The sequence below is a fragment of the Podarcis raffonei genome, chromosome 10, assembly GCF_027172205.1.
Source record: "Podarcis raffonei isolate rPodRaf1 chromosome 10, rPodRaf1.pri, whole genome shotgun sequence".
In the NCBI taxonomy this organism is placed as follows: domain Eukaryota; kingdom Metazoa; phylum Chordata; class Lepidosauria; order Squamata; family Lacertidae; genus Podarcis; species Podarcis raffonei.
Window position 1 is genome coordinate 46,295,704 of NC_070611.1, and position 16,531 is coordinate 46,312,234.

At 41.8% G+C, this 16,531-nt stretch overlaps 1 protein-coding gene across 2 annotated transcripts in view; it reads right to left on the bottom strand.

Moving 5' to 3' along the window:
• Positions 1-10,584: 10,584 nt before the first annotated feature.
• GRAP2 (GRB2 related adaptor protein 2) overlaps positions 10,585-16,531 on the bottom strand; it is a 51,661-nt gene continuing 45,714 nt past the window's right edge. For both annotated transcript variants that reach the window (XM_053406199.1, XM_053406200.1), the window contains 3 exons: positions 14,769-14,900; positions 12,526-12,642; positions 10,585-11,923 (listed from right to left, as the gene is read on the bottom strand). In XM_053406199.1, the coding sequence (XP_053262174.1) occupies positions 11,744-11,923; positions 12,526-12,642; positions 14,769-14,900 (429 nt within the window). In that variant the 3' untranslated portion in view covers positions 10,585-11,743. The remainder of the gene's footprint in view (positions 11,924-12,525; positions 12,643-14,768; positions 14,901-16,531) is intronic.

Consider the following 16,531-nt stretch of genomic DNA (forward strand, 5'->3'; position numbering starts at 1 on the left):
TTAAAGTCTGCTCCTCTAATCAACTGGATACAGCATATATTTAACTGTACAATCTCAACACTGTACATATTCTACATCAGGAACAAGGTGGTGGTGGGGGGAGATAAATACTGGGATCACCTTGCCCCCTGGGTGGCCTGACCTTGCTGGACCAGGGTTTCATGCAGGTTTCAACCTCAGGAAGTCATGTGGCATGCCTTGCCGCCTTCTCCTAAGTTCTTTATTTGAACTAAATAGGCCACATGGCTTTTATTTGACCTCAACCGGAATTGCTTACAGAGCAAATTACATTTGTGCAACAGGCAAATTGGAACAAATCGCACCAGTACCTGAATGAGTCAGCATTTTATTAAGGAATAAACTGCAGAACAAATATAGCATGATGATTATACTAGGAATGTGTCACACATAGTAGTAGACAGTGGTGTTTTTCTTTCTTTCATAATCAGTGGGTGCTATTTCAGCGATCCAGAGCATAAGGCTTTTGCTTGTTTTGTTTAAACGTGCTAGCTGCATTGTATGCATGTGGAGGGAGCAGCATTTATAGGATTGAAATGTGCTATTGAAGCTCTTCAGTAGATAAAAAGCATGTTTTAATCTGGTTTTTAGTTTATTGTGGATTTAAATTATGTTTTGAATACTTTGTTTTTAAACTTTCTGTTGATAATTTTATTGTTTAGTGGTTTTCATTGTAAGCAACTTTGAGATTTCATTGCCATCAAATGATACATAAATTTTGTGAAATAAATAAATGTCAGCTAGCCTCCCTGCAAACAAATCACAATGAATGCTCAGCAAACAAGTTGTCTGGCAGCTTCCATTAAAAGCAATTACACCCATTCAAGCTTGGAGACTCCACCCAAAAGGTATACACAACCTCCTCTTGCACTCTGCACTCATTGCCTGCAGAGGGAAATTCCACCACTGTCATCTACATTCCTTTCACTTTTAGTTTGTACGAGGAAAAGCCTCACCCTAAAAATAGGCCACTGTCAAATAAAAGATAAGGGGAAAAAAACACCTGCCACTCCACCAGCTTGTCAGTCATTCTGAGAACAACTCTCTCTGTTGCGTGTGTGTGCCTGGAATGGAAACACCATTCTTGCCTCATGCTCTGCATAGGGTTTCCTTCCACTCTGCCCTATGTCTCTCTTCAGCCTCCACAAGTTAGTTTTCCTAGCAGACCTGTTTTGCATGTTCAGACCCAGAGACCTCCCCCCTAAATAAAAACACATTTGACTCAAATTTTAGTTTTGGTTTTTGGCAGAATTTAGGCCACAACTTTATTGATTACAGAATAGTGAGTGGTTGCATAGGCTCTGGTTCGACCAGCTCCCTACACCGTTGCAGGTAGTGCTGAACCAGGGCACCAACATACATCAGCCAAGGGTGAACACCTAAGGTAGGTGGAAAGCCCGGGAACAGACTCTGTCCACTCTCCCAGATGCTCCCCTGGACTCAGGCCCGGGCACAACCCCTTCTCGGGGGTTGACCAAACCAAGTTGAGTCCCTAGATTCCTTTAACGGAATACCCTTCACATAGGGATGGCGAGACCGTTCTCCCATCCCTATCACCTGAACCAGTGCCTATCCGCAACCTTACAAGTTGTGACGATTTGCTACGTGGCAAGTGAAACCCAAATGGCAACAGCCAATCAGCCAAGTGGGGAAAATTCCTGCCATGCCCCTGTCCTAATGACAGATGACACACAACGGCATAGCAAGGTCAATTACAAAATACCCTAAATATAGGGAGAGGTGTTTGCACGAGCCGAAAGAGAATCTCTGGGTCACATGCAAGGGATTAAATAGGTCCCTCAAATCATTTAGGCTTCACCCCATTGGTCAGATTACACCCAGCAACGAGGGACCTACCAATTCGGGTGTTGTGGCTATCCAATAGACCCATCCAAAACCAGGAGGTCAGTCTCCAGGTCTCACCCCGACACATGCCCTCTTTTAGGGAGGACACGCTTTAGCGTTGCAGTTGGTACCTGCATCTTGATTCACTGCTCCATTGTCTGAGCTGAGCTAGTGACTAAACGACATTTTTTATTTCGTACTATAAGCCTGCACCATGCATGAAGTAGCAACCAAACCTGGCCATGTGCCAGATATTTAACTGAAAAATGCATACCTTACATTTGCCCTCTTCCCCCAACTTATGCTGCAATCTCCCTTTTTTCTGTTTCAACTCCTTGGCAGCCTAATGTCATCCTGTGGAACAACCCTTCTCTCCATCTGAAAAGCTGCCTTGTTAGCCGTTTCATTGCTGTTTCGTTGTATTTTTCTCAATAAAAGACAATTTTTTCTAGGAAAGCCCTGATCTCATATACTTCCCATCTGTTATTTGTTCCTGCCTGGTCTGCCAAGGCATGGGCTTCCTCTATGATTCTCACTCATTCATTGCCAGTCTAGCTTCACATGTGTTTTGTTTACATATTCATATAATAAACCTTGTATTTGAGGACTCTATATTCCGATTTGTTGACCTGGTTTACACAAGATACTGAGCCAAATTGTGCAAATATGAAGGCTTCTGGAGAAGATCCACTTTGATCTTCTCTGATGCTTTGTGCTACACTGCACTGGACTAAGCTAAGATTTTGATTAGCATGTTGTCTAGGGCTGTCATACATTACCGGGATTTCAAAGGCGGAACTGATGTCTGGGAGGGGGGAATTAAAAAGCTCAACAATTTTGGGGTGTCCTGGTTTTTACTTTTTGAAATATGGCAACCCTAAGTCTGAACAATAACTTAAAAAAAATATCCCACAACCAAATAGGTACATATAGTGTGTGTGTGTGTGTGTGTGTGTGTAGAGGAAGAGGGGAAAACACAAAAGAACAATCAATGACTACCCTGTCTGGAAAACAATATGCATTTGTGGTTATGCTCTCTCCTTACTAACCATGAGCTGTAACCAAACCAAAAGCTTTGACTTGGCATGCCATCCAAACTCTAGGAGACTTTCCTGTTGTTAATCCTCCCTCCAGGAAATACCACTTCTTGCTGTGGCATACCATGACCTAAGCTAACAATGCAAATTGTGTTCCTTAGGTGTACATGTGGAACAACTAGGCATTTATTTTCTGAATCATTTCCCATGAAACATCCCAAAGCAAATTATCAACAAAAGCATCAGCAACAGAACATATAGGTTGCCACAGGCCCCATACACTAAACTTTCTTTAAAAAATAAAAATAAACAAATCATCTAGCCCACCTAAAAAAAAGTTATTAAGCAAAATGTGCAGGTACCCTTCTTAGCAACTTTTGTGAAATGAAGCAGTCACTATGCATCCCTGTGTGACCACTGCACTCCAAATGGTTTTAAAACACACAAGTGCTCATTTTAGGTGTTCAGGATTGGTCTGCATGTGGTTTTGCTGCATGTGGTTGATGGCATAACCATAACAGGGAAATAGAGAACACTTGCTGAGCATGAGTTAATATAGTTCTTGTCAGTTGACACACCTGAAGTGTTTGACCCATATTGAGATTATGGCTCATCACCTGGAGTAGTGTGGCATCTTTTGTCCCTTGTCTACATGTCCTTTGGAACACCCTCTCACTGCATATCAGATGGGTGCAATCTCTATTATCTTCTCAGCACCTGTTGGAGAACTTGTTCTTCCAACAAGCAGATATTCCCTCGCCCTCGGTCTTTATTTACATTGGACTAGGGGTGTGTGTGTGTGTGTTTGTTTCTCAAGAGCCACTAGCCCTTTTGGACAAGTGGCTACATTTCAAATGTTGAGAGAGTGAAATCAAGACAACTTTCCCACCACAGTATTTACACAGTATTATACCGAATCTTCTTCATCTGCAAATCATTAATTTGCCTGTGTAACATCCCTGCAAGGAAGGTAATTGAGTATCATTATCCCACTTTTTTTTAACAGATGGGGAATGTACAAGGCACAACTGAATAATTCTTTGAACACACCCACTTCCCCATATGCACTAACAATTAAATGAATACTATATAATCAACAATAGAAATGCAGGAACATATATAAAATCAGTTTATGCTACAAAATGCTTTTACACAATGCTCAAGTGCCTACTTCCTAGGCCAGCAGTTACTTGCTTTCATCAGATTAATTCCTTCCACCTCTTTTTTCCTAGTTCAAGTAGAAAGTGTTTACTTCTTGTCCCATAAGAGCCAATGAAGCCTTCTATCTTGTGAATTCAATGGTTTATCTAAACAGAAAGCAGCCATAGCTGACAACTTGTTTTTTGTGATAGTGAAACTTGTGGTAGTGAAACGTTCATAGCCAGCATTAGAACATTGTTGTAACAATGCTTTTAGAATAATGAAAACTATGCAGATTCCAGATGATAGGCTCTGGCTATAATTCTGCTCATGCTATGTTCAAGACTTTGATGCGTAAGCATTGGAGGGTTTAACCGACTGATCAGCAGGAGAGATAGCTGCTGCACCCAACCCAAAAGGGTATCAGCAACAAGACATTCTGGTTGAACTGGTTTGGAGCACAATCAGAAAATCTTAATGAGCATTTGTTAATTCCCTCTCCCACCCCCAAACAAGCAACCTTTTGGGCAAACTGAATTTGGAGGGTACGGAGATGCAGAAGCTATACATTTTAGATTCTGAGTGCAATCATATTTTATGTAATGAAAGGACTTTGATTCATTTTCTGTTTTAAATAGGATGCAAGCTTTAACTGGGCTGATCCAGGGGTCCAGCCCTGTAGCCAGCCTTCTTTGTTATATAGACCAATCACATGTGGGGCAGCCACATTTCTAGGTGGGGTATTTTGCAGGTGGAGGGGAGGCACATGGCACCGGCCAATGCCCCTCCCCTGTTCATTGGTGGAGAGAATGCATAGGCCAGGGGAAGGGGAAGGCAGGGATCTTCCTTCTCCATGCAGAGAGAGTGTTACCTGAAGAAGTGTGCACACGAAAGCTCATACCAATAACAAACTTAGTTGGTCTCTAAGGTGCTACTGGAAGGAATTTTTTTATTTTGTTTTGACTACGGCAGACCAACATGGCTACCTACCTGCAACTAGAATAATGGATTATGTGAAGGTCAAGTTAGCTGAAAAATAATATGAACACATTACTTCCCCCCAAATAATTATGGGAAGTGTAGTTTACCCCTCCTATGGAGCTACAATTCTCAGCTACAATTCCTTTAACAAACTACAGTTCACAGGATTCTTTGGGAGATATCATGCGCTTTTGAAGTATGGTGTGCATGAAGCCAGTAGGGCCTCTGCTGCTGGATGCACCGCTTGGACAGTTGGGAGAGAGGCACTCTTGCAGGTAGGACTAGACCTCTTCTGGTCAGACCAGGACAAGAGCTCACCTCATAGGACAGGCAGATGACACTGGAATCAAGGGTGGGTTTTTTTTAGTGCCATTAGTGTCACCTCATTTTAAATCAAGACCACAGAAGCTAATTGTGTTAGATTGTTCCCACTTAACTCTTCCTTTGTCTTTCCCCACTTTTTATGCCTCCTCCTCTTCATGCAAGGTTCCTTCCACCTCCTTTTCTTACTAAAAATAATTGATGACATTAACTGCTAAAAATAATTAATGATTATTCTAATTTTGTGCTACTTTTGCTACTGCTTAGTTAAATGCTATAATTGTTACATGAGATATGTGATACATGGATAAATGTCTTTGTAAACAACTGTGTGAAAGATGCCTCCCTACAATATGAAACAAAGGCCACGGGTTCAGTTGACATTCTAGCAGAACCCCAAGCCACCTGGTGCTAATGCCCCCCCCAAACATTATCCCCACAATGTCCAGGGCCGTAGCTACGGGGTGGTGAGGTGGGCCCCCGTCAGGGGTGCAGGCAATAGGGGTGGTGCAAAATCAGCTAAAAATATGTCCATAAATATAAATATCAATTATTGCCTCATTAGAAATGGTTATAGAGGGTGAATTGAATGGGTGCAGGGGGTTGAGGGGTTGGAGGAGAGGCGGAAAGAAGCGCTAATTTGTACGTGGCTAGGGTGCGCAATCTGGATGGTTCTGCCAGGGGCGCAAGATCACCTAGCTACGGCTCTGATAACATCTCTCCCACAGCACCATATACACTCATTTCCTGATGGTTCCTTCAAAATTCCGCTAACTGCATGATCATGGGATTAGTTCAAACTAATTCCAGCTTGTCAGTATTCAATCATCAGGATGTACAGGTCGCTGACATACAGTTTATTATCTTTACTGCAACAGTAAGCATAATATTTCACACAGATTTGTCAGAACAATGGCCTCCCACATGTATGCACACAGAGCATAGCAATTGTCAAACTGTGGAGCAGCACCCTCCTGCTTTGTGGCATGTATGCAGGGCACATGAAGATGGGGGGGGGGAGAATTGATGCTTTTGAATTATGGTGCTGGAGGAGACTCTTGAGAGTCCAGTGGACTGCAGGAAGATCAAACCTATCCATTCTTAAGGAAATCAGCCCTGAATGCTCACTGGAAGGACAGATCCTGAAGCTGAGGCTCTAATACTTTGGCCACCTCATGCGAAGAGAAGACTCCCTGGAAAAGACCCTGATGTTGGGAAAGATTGAGGGCACAAGGAGAAGGGGACGACAGAGGACGAGATGGTTGGACAATGTTCTCGAAACTACCAAGATGAATTTGATGCGGGAGGCAGTGGAAAACAGGAGTGCCTGGCGTGCTCTGGTCCATGGGGTCACGAAGAGTTGAAAACGACTAAACAACAACAAAGATCCTCAGACAGATGGTGTCAACCTCCCTCCAACAACTAGGCCTTAAACACTGCATTTGTAGTACCTCAATCCACAAATCCTTGCATATGGCAGGTCTGTCTGTATACAGCGTCTCATGAGAATCTTCTCAAAATCATCCGTTGGTCTTCAGTTGGAAGGAAGCAACAGGTAGAATAAATTCAGAAGAGTTTGCTCAGTGTTTAAAAAACACTGGTATATCTGGACCAGAGCTCCTGTTCCTTCCACTTCTTTTGTCTCACACTGGCAAAATTCCACCTTTCTTTTAGATGGGCACCATAGGAGGTTTACTAGGCAGAGAGTTGTCATGACTTGTCTTCTGCAATACTTTATGCGTCTTTTCTAGTACATTCTTTGTCAGGTTTGTGGCTTTGATTTCTCACTAATACATACAATGTGCTTTGAACATTTCCTTTGCACTGGGTTCATCATGAGTTATTGCTTCACTTGTCTATTTCCCACAGACTAGTAGCTGACAGCTACATATACAGCCCTTTCCGGTTGTCAGTTCTATTTCTGTAAATGGCATCTTTCATGTTTCATGCAAATTAACTCACTTCACAAAAAATGTCACATTAAAGACTCCTCTGAAAGCGAAAGTAGCTGGCAGTGCTCTGCCACTCTGACAAATATTGTATAACATGGTGATACCCTACCTGTTTCCTTTTGCAAAAATCTGGAGGGCCACAGGTGAAACACACAACATCTGTGCAAAATGAATTATAGGTGGAAGGATTCAGGCAATACAGAGCAAACACACTGTTTCTGGCACAACAAATGTGTATTTGTAATAAATAATCAAGCACGCTATTGTGTGCTGGTTCCAAGTTGGATTGGGCGGGGGGGGGGGGCTTGGTTAAGATGGTCATCACCTTCTCTGAGTGAGATCTCACCAACACTGTTGCCATTGCCCTTTCACGTAATTCTTCCTCTGGGGCAAAACTGCAAAACTGTACCAACTTCCAGACAGATAGGACAAGTTATGTTACAGTTACTGCTCCTTCTGTAAATTTCTCTCATGGTTCAGCTACTCAGAGCGAGTAAGCAAGCAGCAGCGGCACTGAGGAGGAACGGGAAGGGCCCAGAGGTTCTTTCATAGAGGTGGGGGGAGAACTGCTGGCCTATAGGACAGATGAGGCCCATGGAGGCCCATGTGGCACACAAGATCCTCTCACTAGCCCAGATGTTCCTCCTTAGCCTCAGCCCCAAGTGAGCAGAAGTGTGTGGGAGGGGGTGGGGTAGCAGAACAAGAAAGGGTGGGGCTGTAAGAGAAAGAAGTGCAACCATCCATGTTTAGCTCCAACCCTGCCCACCATAATCTCTGCCCCTCTGAGGTAATGAGATCCTTCAGGTTGAAAAAGCTCCCAGAACGAAGAGACTACTGACATGCCCTAGGCCCCCATCTGTACTACACGTTTAAAGCAGCAATATCCCATTCTAAACAGTTATGGCTTCTTCCCCCAAAGAATCTTGGGAACTGTAGTTTGTTAAGGGTGCTGAGAGTTGTTAGGGGACCCCTATTCCCCCTCACAGCGCTTCCATTCTCAGAGTTCTTTACAACCAATCCCTCTCCCTAGGGAACTGTAGCTCCGTAAAGGGTGATGGGGGCCTTCTAATAACCCTCAGCACCAGGATTCTTTGGGAGAATCCATAACTATTTAAAGTGGTATGATACTGCTTTAAATAAATAGTGCACACAGGGCCCAAGTTTGTGGCATAGGAGCCAACTCCTAGGGGCTGAGGTCCCCTCACCACCCCCATAAAGTATTTGAGGGGGCCTGCTGCCCCTCAAAGTTGATGGGCATTACCATTCAACTGGTGTATGTGTGCACTGTGTCTTGTAATTGTTTATACGGGACAGGGCATACCTACCTCCAGTTTTTTTTTCCAGGGGGGTACGCAGGGGTACGCATACCCCTAAACATTTTGTGAATTTTTGTACTTTTGTCCATTTACTGTATTTATTTATCCCGATTTGAACTATAAAATAGTGATTTTCTTGAGTCAAAATGAGAGAATCCCTAAACATATATTTTTTTTAGAAAAAAAGCGCTACCTTCCCCTCCCCCAATATTTTATATTTAAGTTGGCATTCCTGCATTGTGGCTCTGTAGCACCGCAAGCAAGCTGCAGAAGGACTCCATTTCCCCCCTGTGCCCGACTGTGAGAGAAGTATTACTCTACTGGCAGCACACAATAGTGTTGGAGTCTCCTTTAACATTAAAGCTTTCATTTAATTCCTTTTTATTAACCACAGGGACCCTGTAAATGAAAGTATGGATTTCTATCATTCCAAGGGCAAAAAGGTAGTCTCAAGAACAACCCAGCTGAGAGGAATACTTAACAACCTGTGCTTTAACCAAACCTTCACTTACTAGTAAAAGAATTAGCACTTTCTTACTAGCTTTTGTTATCTCGTTCCTGTGAGGAAAATTCCCTTTCATTCCCATGTACTCCCTCAGCTCTTATACATTGTGTGTCACTGGTCTTCAATTGGTGGGTTGTGACTCACTAGTGAGTCTGGCCTGAGCCAAGGTGGGTTGCAACCATGTAAATATATAGTAAAAGATGGAGAAATAGGTCCCAAAATGCATGTTTGGGTTTAAAGTGGGTCTTCAGTCCCGTGGATGATGAGGTTGAAAATATCTCCTTTATATAACTCACATACTGTCATTGCTGTTGGAGGAAAGTTCTATAAACAAAACATTTCTTTCATGTTTGCTGCTGAAGGGTAAGCAACATTACAAATCTGACCATAGCAGTATGTACTTAAGCTTTAGTTGTGAGTGCTGGGTGTGGGGTGGGAATCACCTGATTTTACTTCTGTTTGCTTAGACTGACAACGGGTATGTCAATTTCATTAGGAACTGGCATGGTTTTGCTAGCTGATTTTTTAATTTCAAATGAAATAATAGCTTAACACTTAATTATTACTTCCTGAACTGAATGATATGATTGGGTGAACACAATTAGCTAAATTTCAGCTAAGATGCACAATTACTGTACTTCAGGTTTTAGGATTTTTAAACTTATTTTTTTGTTGTACGTATGACAACCCCAGTTGCCCTTTGGTTGTATATTTGCCTCTTTGTTTCAGTACTGCTAAATAACCATCTTTATTCAAAGTAATAGAAACTCAATATATTTTTAATGAGTATAACTTTATACATTCTCAGGATTATGGAGTAGCCCCTTCTGCAGCACTCCAACAGATAGAAATAATATAACACTAAAATCTTTTTTGACAGCAAGTACATAGTTTGTCTTCACACACACACAAAAAAAAGGCAGGGCTATGGATTCTGGGATCTAGTTGGATTGTTGTCACCTAAGTAGGGTTGCCATGTGTCTTCTTTTTCCAGGACACACCCTCTTTTTCAGGGGTAAAATTCAAGACAAATTGCATTTATTTGCTTTGAATGGCCGTCATAGCGTCCTCTTTTTTGCTCCTCAAAATACGGCAACCCCACCTAACAGGCAACAGCTAAAGATAATGGCCTTGCTTGTACACCATGCTAACCCAAACAGCCATGGGCATGAGTCCTTCCAGAAAAGAAAAACCTTTGTCAGAACTCATGATCTGGACAACATGCAAAACCAAGCTGTGGTTTAGCTCAGCATAGCAGTAGAATGACTGGGGAAGAGCAAAGCAACCACAATATCATGTCCCATAGCTCTCATGCTTGCACCATACCATGGTTTGGCTTAGCATGACAAATGAACCAAGAGAAGCCCTAATGGATCAAGCCACCACCAACTGGTAGAAAACCAATACACGTTTGCCATATGGAATGGCCCTATGTCTTTATGTGGATCCACATGGTTATTGAGACAATGGTGATGGTACATCAAATGGCCTTAAACCAAATGCCCGCAATATAAATTGCTCCACAGAAATGGGGCTCCTGCTGTTGACTGCTGAGAAGAGCTCTGTGAAGAAGAGCTTTTTTTTGTTCTCTAGCTAGTACTAAGGAAGCCGAAGCCCAATCCAAATTACTGGTAAACACAAAACAGCAACAGCAAATCACAAGTCCAGTCCAAGACAACAGAATCGCAGTGTTCTCAGATGTTGAATTGCTGAACAAAGTAAGCATGCATATACACATTTGCAACAGGCTGAAAGGGCAACCAAACTAGAGAACAATAATGCAAAAATTTCTTACTTGGGAATTCTATAATCTTACAACAAAGGGGAATCAGGGTATGTAAATACATACCCAGATCAAAACAAAAACAGGAGTTGCACTGCATTTCCCCCCACTGGGCGTGCTTTTTCCTGAATTTGAAATGCAAATGACAGGTGTACTGATCTGTGAACTGAACACCAATTCATTCTTTTGCCTGGCTTCTTCCTATGTTTCAGGTGAGCAGTCTGAAGTTAAAAAAATAAATAAAATTCAAGCACTGTATGTACACTTATAAAGTTAAACATACCTTCATCCACTTTTTAAAAATTAAAAGCAAACAATAAATTATAAAATAGTTGAAAAGCTGTTCGAAGGAGAATACAATCAGAGTTGTACATGATGCACTTTCCATATGAAACACATGACTGCCTGGTCTCTGAACTCAAGATGGTGACATAAAAAGCTCAAATTATGTACATCTGCATGCATTCTTAGAAGACAGAACTGTACCCAATTGACATGAAGTTTCATAGTTCAGCTGTGGCAGTAGAACAGCTATGAAGTTGGGATGGCGCACAGGGTACTTGAGGTGAAACCAAAACTTTCTCTGAAGAATTGCCTAAGAAATAGCCACTGAAAGAAAGATGCATGTTAACGTAGATCTGTGAAATGAGACACAGTTCATAGGAAGTTAAGTGAGCTCTTTTAGACAACCTAAGACTCTTGCTACCGTTAAGAACAAAAAAATAAAAGAGCATAAGCTCTTTTAATATTGAGTGCTGAATAGTTGGTGCTATGATTGCACGTGAAAGGTATTGATAAGATGGTGCATTCTCATTAAAACAAAGACAGTCACAAACCATGTAAATTTACCAGGACATTGGCCCTACATAGTTGGCAGGAAAGAGACCCGATTTTCCATGTAAAGAGCCTTTCCACCAGAATGCATCAGAGTTGTCCAGGACTTCAATGACATCTCCAGCGTAGAAACCTAGCTCATCTTGCTCCACGGCCTCAAAGTCATACAAGGCACGGACCCATTGTGTTCGCTAATAACAGAGGAAGACAAAAGAAAGTGTCAGCTGTAGCATAACATGCCCCCACCAAACCACTGATGGCCTTTCTAACTAGCTATATTTGCACAATAAGTATGGGAGTGGTTGAGTCTCATTTGTTGAACAGAGTGCACATCCTCCTTCAAGGTTGCACATCTGTTGCATAGACATACCCAGCAAATGAAATATTTTGTTTTGGGGAAAATAAGACACTTGTCCTAGATAGCCATCAGTTCCCCGATACCTTTGTATTCCTTATGGTTTCCCCCTTTTTTCTTGGTTGACCATGGACTCAGGCTGTCTTTTTACAAAATAATAATAATAATAATAAAAATATGTAAGGAACTTTGTACAGTGTAAACTATTTAAAATGTCACAGCTATATCTAAAAATAAAGTGATGTTACTACTCCTTTCCCACCAAGGATCTAACAAGAGAACCAAGTTCCTGAACTTGCATAAAAGTTTAGCATAACTTTTATTTCGAAGTGGCATATGCAGAATAATACATGTAGTGTTGCTCTTTGAATAGAAACATGCCTCACATTCCCCTAGACCTAGACTCTGCCTCTCAAGAAAGACAGGGACCTGCCATACCTGTGGTTGCTGTGCTGGATCGGTGTGTCTCCGGAACACAGATGGCCCACTCCCTTCTCCATGGTGTCTTTGGCTCTGAGACGTATCTTTAATGTCCAGACTCCTGCCACGTCGGTCCTAGAATGTGAAGAGAATAAGATAATGATGAATCTGTTCTATTGGGGATCTGATACTTTCATAGTTACCTGCTGAACAGGAAACACTTTGGCTATGTACACACTGGTGGCTTAAAACACAGTGAGATTGTTTCCTCCTGCTGTTTTGCAAGTCATATTAGCACTTTTTTGCACACACCAGAGAGAGGGAAAGAAAGTCCTCAGCCAATGTGCATTACCTGTTTGGTTTCCCTGCATCTGCAACTCTCTGCCCCTGCCATGTACTCCTTTTGTGAAGCTGTCATCTGCACATGTGCCATGGCTATCTCAAATGTACACACCTCAGCTTAATTTCAAAGTGAATATGTCTTAAGTTTTCAAATTGGATGGAAGCAGGAGAATTTCTCAAGAGACTGTAGTGTACGTATGAATTGTGGCCAATGTCATGCGTACTGTCATGCGTACTCAGCTTCAAACACCAGCAGTGGGAGGGCACTGGAGTAACCAGTGATGTGTACAAGGCATTTATTACAATTTCTGTCACACAATGGAATATATATGTAGTGACTGGCATTGAGTTTTTGTGCCTGGTTATTTTATTTTATTTTTAAACTGGACAACTGGAAATCCTGTTCCTATTTTTCTTTGAGGCTGCAAACACTTCCACCTCTGTGCAAAATGCTTGCCTACACTGCAGTTCACTGCAATTTGCTTTTGCCTTAGGCAGAAAAATGTCCTGGGCCAGCACTGAGCAGTGTCTTACATCAGCTTTATCAAATGCCACTTATTAGATACCTGTACTATTGCACAATGTGGGAGGCAATCAGAGGTGTGGCAAAATCCATTACTGTGTCAAATGTATTGGCCAATTTGGAGTAAAGCTTTTGTCAGGAAGGTTTGTTGTTTACACCTATCCACTGAAACAGCTTTTACCAACCCAGCACCTTCCAGATGTTTTTCACTATAACTCCCATCAGCTGCAGCCAGCACAACTATGCTGGGCTGTGGCTGATGGGAGTTGTAGCCCCAAACAACTGGGGAGCGCCACGCTGATGAAAGCTGTACTGAAGGCATGCATGCATGCATGCAGGCAGGCAGGCTATATTGTCCATAAAATAACTACTGCCCTTTAGAACTGCTAAGATTATTGTTTGTAGCACTGGAAGTATTTTCCAATTTCCTCTTACTAAATGTAACATTTCAAACTGCCCCTGAAGGTGTCTTACCTGCCTTTCAGCCAGCACAAAAGGTCAGTGCGACTCAGTGCAGATATGTATGTCAATTGTTCCCCACTAGAGATGTTAAGAGTGAGTCAAAATCAGCTTGACTTTAAACCAGGTGTGTGTGTAGTTCACGTTTCTGCTTGATGTCAGACATATGACTCATATATAGTTAGCATGGTTGTTTTTGATGAGATATAGCCTCCATCCTTTAATAGAGGCCACTCTTGTCTTGTGTACACACAGCCTAGTTTAGGGCATGTTTACTCTGTTATAAGAACACCCTTTCCTTGGAACATTCTAAGTTGCAGTATTTCCAGCTTTCTCCAGTACGTGACTTTCATCCCCTCCCCCCAGATCAGATAGGATTCTCAGATATTTCTTTTACATGCATCCTTCTAATTGCTGCCACATGGACAACCTGGAGAAGAGCCAGGGGGGGAACACACTATTTAATATATTTTATATGTCCTGAGCTGCACAGTTATGCCTAAAAGATTGGCAAGGAATTTATTTTGAGGCTAGGTGTATCAATTCCCACCACAGCTCAGCATGACCGAGTGTAATCTCAAGATCATGCAGGAAGATATGTAATAAAATAAGAAGAATCCTGTTGGATCAGACCAAAGGACTAGCTTAGTCTAGTATCTTGTTTTCAGGCCATGTAAACACTATAGCTTTAGAGCACTTAAGAAGCGCATTTCCCCTCCAAAATAGAATAATGGGAGCTGTCATTTGTTAAAGGGTGCTGGGAATTGTAGTTCTGTGATGGATACACTGCAGTTCCCAGGTTAGTTTGTGAAGTGGGGATATGTTTTGAATGTTGTTTAAAGTTATGGTGCATATGCAGCCTTGGAGTGCCTAGCCAGATGTCTATGGGAAGCCTGCAAGCAGGACAGAGCAACTCAGGTCCAGCTCTTTCTGTTACCTGCTTATGCTGCCAAGATGCTGATTGATCCACATCTTTGTTATGCCCTGATGCTCCTGCTTCTTTCCCATGTCCTCCATTCAGGTGAAGCACTTCCTGTGTCTTTTTGGCCAGGTTCCATACAGTGGCTTCCTGGAAAGAAAGAGGTTTTTCCTGTTACGTTTTGTTCGTCCTTCTAGGTATTCTTTCCCAGAGTGCTTCCAGATAAGGGCTTCATATCAAAGGGATAACTCAGAACCATTCCCATCCCCTTTGCGTGTGACTGGCACCTTATCTTCCACACATTCCATTTTCTTAAGGCATGGATAGTCATCACTATCCTGACAGTTACTATTGACACCATTGGGCCCCACTCAAAGGAATGTATTCATTCTGCTGCTGTTGTTTTTGTCCCTCACCTCATTTATAGTCGTGTCTAGAGCATGAGATAGTGTCCAAAAACATTCATAGCTGCAGCTTATCTGAGACCTTGTGCTGAGAAATCTGACATGTTCAAACCCTTTACTGCCCCCTTGATACTAGAAACAATAGGTAATACTGCTTTACTAAAGCTAAGGAGGTGGAGACCTGATCAGCAACTTGGATGGAGAACCCCAATAATCTACACACGTACAATGAACATATGTGTATGTTTATGTGTGTGTATATATAAAACTTAATATTTTACATGGCAGGCAGTTTATGTAATAAACATGTGCAAAGGAGACTCATTTCTCTAAAGACATGGCACAGACTCACCACAAAGCCATGGTCAATTGTTAGATTTAATTTTTTAATAATAGTTTTTATGCTCATCTTTTTTTGCAAGTTGTGGCATATTTAACTCTTTGGAAAACTCCGGCATTTTTCATAGGGTTTAATCACACACAGAGAGCTTTAGGAATGTCTAATCTTAATCATTAGTGATTTGACTGTGTTTTAAAATTAAGCTTTTTAGGCTTAATTTGTCTTTGAAACTGGATCTGCCAATATTTCTACAGCTCCTGCAATCCTAACAAGCATATACAACAGTGGAGTCAGAAAGAAAGACCCCTATCCTTTAATTTTTGTATATGTTGGTTGTGCCAGCTGTCAGCTTTGCTTCCTGGTGTTTTCACACTTGAGGTTTAAATCACCTTTGAGCCTCTCTTGCTCTGCTTATGCTAACCAGGGATCCTTGCCAATGCAGAAGAGATAGCGGATAAAGATGCTTTTGTAATGCAAATTGGCAGTTCAGATTCACATAGGCTTTTTATTTGCAATACAAAATGAAGGAAGCAAAAATGGTTTAAGGCAAATGCGGAGGAGGGGTTGCCAGGTACTAAAAGGAGGCACAGAGATCCTCTGTTCTAATGTGGATAGTAAGCTTCCTGTGTTGTCCGTATGACATTCTCTCCCAAATCACTGTCTTCCTACAATTTTCCCTCCCTCAATTAAGATTTTTTCATACCCTTTCCATTTTAGAGTATTCTTGATATGAAAAAATCCCTCAGCCCCAACACTGTCTCTTACTGGCTAGAGCTGGGTAAACAAGGGCCACATTCGTTTCTGGCCAACCTTCTGAGGGCCACATGCCAGTGCTGGGAAGAGCAATGAATGTTAGTTTTACCTTTAAAACAAACTAACTAAATAATAATAATAATAATAATAATAATAATAATAATAATAATAATTTATTTATACACTGCCCATCTGGCTGGGTTTGCCCAGCCACTCTGGATTGCTCCCAACATAATATTAAAAACACGATAAAACATCAAACATTAAAAATTTCTCTAAACAGG